General features: G+C 60.4%; 1 protein-coding gene across 1 annotated transcript; it reads left to right on the top strand.

The window, feature by feature from the left end:
- Positions 1-3,268: 3,268 nt before the first annotated feature.
- Positions 3,269-4,315, top strand: FOXB2 (forkhead box B2; the record flags this gene model as incomplete). Its single annotated transcript, XM_082497660.1, has 1 exon — positions 3,269-4,315. One exon carries the CDS (start codon positions 3,269-3,271, stop codon positions 4,313-4,315), a length of 1,047 nt encoding a protein of 348 aa, XP_082353786.1.
- Positions 4,316-6,056: the final 1,741 nt, after the last annotated feature.

Below are 6,056 nucleotides of genomic sequence, written 5' to 3'. Positions count from 1 at the left end.
AGAAGGCACGTGTGCCTAATGCAGCGCCAACCCTGCAAAGAAAGCAAGAGAGAGGTGGCGGTCACCCCGCTCCGGAAAAGCCACGGCCATCTGCCTGTGAATTGAAGGCGACTGAGGTGTGTGACGAGAAGTAACTTCCCGAGGGAAATAAAACTTTATAGTGACTTTTCTGATTAACAAATGCCTAAAAAACTATGTTGTCACGTGGGGGGGGGGGAGATACAGCGATAACTGGAGTAACTCGGGATGGCTGCCAGCAGCGTGTCATTCGTAAATCGTTACCCCTTTGAAATCTGAACTGGCCTGCTTGATGGCAGGGCGATCACCTGAGGTGTTTTCCTTCGAGTAACTGCCTCAGAGGCTTGAAGAAAGAGCTCGCTTTCGCAAACACCTGAATGGACCACAGCCCCGCGCTGATGTTGCCCAATAAACGCACGCACTTACAGCCTAGCAGCTAGCCCGTGCATGCGAGTACCTTTCCGATAATTTGGGAAGGGCTGCCGCTAAACTCCGACACCCCCTTGTCTAGCAGAAGTCCCGCTTTGGAGGCCGCCGGGAGCGGAGGGGACAGGGCTGGTGGCACGGCAGCCCCGGGTTTCCCGCAGCGGTGACCGCCGGAGGATGGTGCCCAGCTATGGGCTTCGCCAACCCCGGCCAGCACTCGCCCGGGCTCCGCTCCCCGCCTCGCCCCCAACCTCCCCCCCGGCGAAACAGCGAGTTACGGCTGCCCCGGAGCGCGAGCGCTTTTGGGAAGGAATCAGGGAAGAGTAAATGCAAACAGTGCATTTCGCGTCTCACCGGACTCGGTGGAGATTTCACCGGAATCGCTGGATCGATTCTCCCGCGAAAAATATAAAAAATCCAGCTGCCGCGGAGATGAAGTGGGTTAATCCGCGAAAGGGCCAGGCTAAACCCGCACCCGTGCCGTACAGGGGGAAAACGCCGAGTTACTGACCGGTGAGGTGAGGAAGGCAATGACTTCCAGATCCAGGACTTCGAATTTGAGGATAGGAGCAGGGCTTTAATCGGTCAAGGCGGGATTAATCAGTAAAATGCGAACAAAATGCCTTTGTGGAAAATGCACGAGACACACGAGGAAAGATGCCCAGTGTCGGCTTCCCGCCGTGCTGGCAGTACGGGGAAAAGCTCCCCAAGATGCACGATGTAAATGTTGCTGCCACCATAAGTGTCTCCTAGTTTCTCAGAGGCAAAATGAATGCTTTGGACAATAACTCGAAACTTTTCTAAAGCACGCACTTCCTCGCGAAACTTGGCTTTCCGAAATTTTGGCTACTTACTCTGTTTCTTCCTTACCTTTGATTACGCTCTTCACTTGACCGACCTTGGTCAGGTATAATACTATTAAATACACGTTACTTAACGAAGGGATTTAAATTAATCTTTTCTTTCACCCCTTTAGCAGACGTTACAGGTAGAAATTTTTAAAGGTTTTTACTTTTTTTTTTTTTTTACCTCTTCCTGTTTGCCACTTCTGCCTGCAACGACCGACTCGAAGGACAACCGGCTTGGATGCTCAAATCAGCCCCCCCCTTCCCCCGACGGCGGGAGAGGAAGGCGGGCGGCACCGCGGATGCGGGTCCAGCGGAACCCGCGCGGGAACGGGCACCCACGGCACCAGCGTGGAAGGGTGGGCTGAAAAGAGCTCTTTCATTTTTTATTTTTTTTTTTCATAGTAAGGCTCTTTCAATCTATTTGTTTATTTAGCCAATAAAAGTCGGACTAATCATTTAAGTGCTGACACCTCCTATAGCATCTCACTAATCGAGCTCTGGTAGCTGCTTACGTTGGGAAGGGTTTTCTTCCAACTCTAGCGGCAGCAAAGAGAGCAGGCTTCCCTGCTTCTCGCTCCAATCTACAGCCTGCCCGCTATAGCACAGTACGGTTGGAGGATAGATATGAATTGTTGCACTGTTCATTGATTCCTACTAATGAGCCGGTCTAAATCAACACTGGCGCTAAATAGCTCGTCTCGAAGCGTACAGAGGATGTTTTGGCTGGTTCTTCCACTGTTTTCTACGAGCCGCAACGCGGCCGCTGACGAGTTGACCGTAACGATTTGGGGAGAAAAGCGTAGGATTTGTGGCATCTCTCTTGATTTTGTGCTAGGCTTCGCGTAGCTTTTTAATCTTAATAAAAGGGATGTTAAGAAGTTACTCCAAGGGGCCCCCGTTTCCCGCTTGCGGGTTCCCCGGGCTAGGTCGGCTAGGTCGACACCCGTTTCCCCGGGATGCTCGGCACCACTCGCCCCTGCGGCGAGGGAAGACCTGGCCCGTTTTCCACCTCCCGGTGCCCTGGGAGGCTCTTTGCCCTCGCTGCTGGGCGCCGGGCTGTGCGGAGGCGAGGGACCAAGGGGGCTGCGAAAGGGCTGGGAGGGAGAGGGGGGAGGAGGGACCTTCCCTGCTCGGGCTACTCTTCCCTGCCCTGCGTTTTGAAAGCAGAACTCGCTCTCACACGGCGTTTCCTCAGTCGTCCCCCCCGCCCCCCCCCGGCTCCACCTCGTCCTGCTGGGGAGGTGTGAGTGAGAGGGGAGCCGGGGAGCCGCTTCTCGCTCCTTTTCCACGAGGCGCCAAGTTCCCCCCAGCCGCTGTCATGTGATAGCAAGAGAGCGGGAGCTGCGGGGGTCTCCCGGCTCGGGCATCATTACAAAACCGCGCCGGAGCGCCCAGACCCGCCACAGCCACGGCGGCCGCCGCCCCGCTCGCCTCCTCTCCTCGCCGGCTCCCGGCGCTCGCCGCCGCCGCCCGCCGCAAACTTTTAAGGGGACACCGGACCGAGCGGTGAGAGGGGCGTTCTAATTTCCTTCCTCCCCGTCTCTGCAGAGGTCCGGGGTAACTCCGTACTCCCGAGCCCTTGGTGCGTGGAGAGCATCCACTCCAGCAGAGTGTGCCGGGGGGCGGCGGGGAAGCCCGGGAGACCCGGCGGCCTCCAGGAGGAAAGCGGGGACGCCAGCGGGGGCCAGGACCTCTCTCTGCCCCGCGCCCTCCCCCCCCTCCCGAGCCCCCGCGGTCTGGGCGGCATCTGCCCCTCCGGCAAGCTCAGCCCGCGGGGCGAGGCTGCCTGAGGGAGCCGCGGGGCGGTCGCGATCGCGCGTGGGTCGGGCGGGTGGCGCCCAGGATGTAGAAGGCGGCGGCGGGGCAGGGCAGCGCCGTCCACGGCATCCCCAGAACCCGCCGTACGCGGGGCTGAGCGGCGCCCGGAGCGGCGCGGCGGGGTCGTGCGGCCGCGGGAGGGCTGCAGCGGGGCGGCGATGCCTAGGCCGGGGAAGAGCTCGTATAGCGACCAGAAGCCGCCCTACTCCTACATCTCCCTGACGGCCATGGCCATCCAGCACTCGGCCGAGAAGATGCTGCCCCTGAGCGACATCTACAAGTTCATCATGGAGCGGTTCCCCTACTACCGGGAGCACACGCAGCGCTGGCAGAACTCCCTCCGCCACAACCTCTCCTTCAACGACTGCTTCATCAAGATCCCCCGCCGCCCCGACCAGCCGGGCAAGGGCAGCTTCTGGGCGCTGCACCCGGACTGCGGGGACATGTTTGAAAACGGCAGCTTCCTCCGCCGCCGCAAGCGCTTCAAGGTCCTGCGCCCAGAGCATCACCTGCCCGGCGGCGGCGGGCCGGGCGGCGGGGCGGGCGGCGGCGGCCCCGGTAAGCCCCCGGCTCCCGCCCCGCACATGGTGCACTACTTCCACCCGCACCCGCCACCGCCGCCGCCGCCGCCGCCGCCTCCCCCGGGCAAGGTGTCGGGGCTGGCGGGCTCCGAGGCGGCCGTGGCCGCCGCCGCCGCCGCCGCCGCCGTGGGGAGACTGCCGCAATTCTCGCCCTACGGGAGCAGCCAGCCCTCGGGCTTCAAGCACCCCTTCGCCATCGAGAACATCATCGGCAGAGATTACAAGGGCGTGCTGCAGGCCGGCGGGCTGCCGCTGGCCTCGGTGATGCACCACCTGGGCTACCCGGTGCCCAGCCAGCTCAGCAGCGTGGTGAGCTCCATGTGGCCACACGTAGGGGTGATGGACTCCGTGGCCGGCGTGCCCGTGTCCCCCGACTACGGACCCTTCGGGGTGCCCGTGAAGGCGCTCTGCCACCCGCCGGCACAGACCATGCCCGCCGTCCCGGTGCCCATCAAGCCGGCGCCGGCCATGCCCGCTGCTTCGGCCATCCCCGCTCTGACGGTCGCCGCCTCGCAGATCTGCCCCGCCGCTTCCCCGGCCGCTGCTGCCCTGCTGGAACAGACGGCGAGCAACACGGTCCCCGAGGGCAAGGGGTCCCTCCACTCCGTCCTGGTGCACTCCTAAAGGGCAGGGGTCGGGGGGAGAGGGCCCCCCAGGCTCCCAGGGGAGAGGATGCGGGGGTCCAGGGCACGCGTGCGGCACGGAAACCCGACCGATCTCATGACTATATCCCTGCTGGTGTCTGTGTTTATGTCGTGTACAATCAGATTATTTGAGAGCCAGGTCGCAGGTAAGAGCTTTTATCGTCGTTCAACATCGCTAGCGGAGGAGAGGTGATGTGAAAAGCCACAGCCGGGGCCAGAGGAGCTGGCTGGGAGGAAGGGGCCGCCTGGGAGGAAGGGGCCGGGAGGGAAGGACTCCCCGCCATCCCGACACAGCCTAAGGCACCGGGCGGCCCTGCAGCCCCAGCTCCCCGCCGCCCCCCCTCCCCGCCCAGAAGGGTAAAACCCCGCTCTGAACTCTGCTTCTCCCCCTCCCCCGAGGGACGGGGAACCTCTGCCCCGCCGCCCTGTAGATCTTGCTATGAGAGAGGTGGGCAAAACTGCTACCTTGGACCCCGGCGAGCTGCGGGGCCCCGGGACGTGTAACGCTCGCTGTTTAAAGAGTAAGCTTTAAATAGCTCAATTAATTAGTGGGAATTTAAATGACAACGGTACTGACTGCGAAGGGCTTCTTTAACTAACGATCACTTGTCCTTCCCGCTCATGCTTTTACAGTCCATCCCAATATTTCCACATTGGAGGGCAATACCTTAGGAGGGCCTGAAGCGTGACCTGGCCTCTCAAGCTGTGATTGAGTGTTCGAATTCCCTAGTTGCTCATTAAAATAAAACCAGTCCGGCGGTTCATAGATTGTACTTTTCACATCACCACTCACCGCTCACAGATACCGCTATTTCGTATGTGTTGCTTGGCGTTTCTTCCACGTGAGTGTGAACACTAAAACCTGCGAGGGAGGATGGGGGGACAGGGGGTAGGGGAGGGCGGGGGAAGCCAACAGGAAAACGGTTAAAAAATTATTCGGGAAAAGCACTTTACTGAAGACAACCTTCCAACAGACGAGAGGTCTGTGTGAAGCAGAGGGATCAGAAGTCAGAGAGCGACGCGCTGGCTTATGAGTCCCGGCTGGTTTGTGAGTGATTGCTGCCGTACCCTGTCTGCCCTGCTTGTACACCAATGCTCATTAAAGCCCATCTACTCATTTTTGCTTCTGCTCGTGCTGCTGTTTAAAATACTCGCCTTTCACACCGGTTAAGGAACGCCTGCTCGTAGCGTAGGTTCGCACTCCACCCCCATAAACTGACAGAAGTACCCAAAAGTTTTCTTGGCGGCAGAGCAAGGGGAGGAAAGGGAAAGAAACCTCTTACAGGTAAATCGCCGGCTGCAGAGACGCTCTGAGTCGCCGCCACCCGCAGCTCAAGGGCGAAGCGCCGGCGGTCGGGTATGAGGAGGAGGCACCGGCTCGGATCGCGATCCCACCGGAGGCAGTTGGGGTTTTGCCGCTGTTTTCAGTGAGTGCTGTTTCCCCGCCGCCGGGTGGGATTTACCCGCCTGATGCCGGCGGACCTCGCCGTGCCCCGAGACGCCGGGTCGCAGTCCCAGCCCCTGGGGAGGGGCACCCTGTGTCAGGCTGGTCCCTCTTGGTGGACCTCCAGCCGGGGAAACACCATCGCTAGGAAAAGCAAAACCTGTCTGGTCTCGAGTGCCGGCTGTACAAAGTTGGGGTCTGCCCGACCACTTGAAATTCAAAGCGAACTGTTGAATTTTCAATTGTTGCCTCTGCTCTAGGGGGGGAAGGGCGGGCG

Source organism: Vanellus vanellus (genome assembly GCF_965231255.1).
Source record: "Vanellus vanellus genome assembly, chromosome: Z".
Taxonomy (NCBI): domain Eukaryota; kingdom Metazoa; phylum Chordata; class Aves; order Charadriiformes; family Charadriidae; genus Vanellus; species Vanellus vanellus.
The sequence above is the reverse complement of the archived record's forward strand: the minus strand, read 5'-3'. Positions and strand labels throughout refer to the sequence as shown.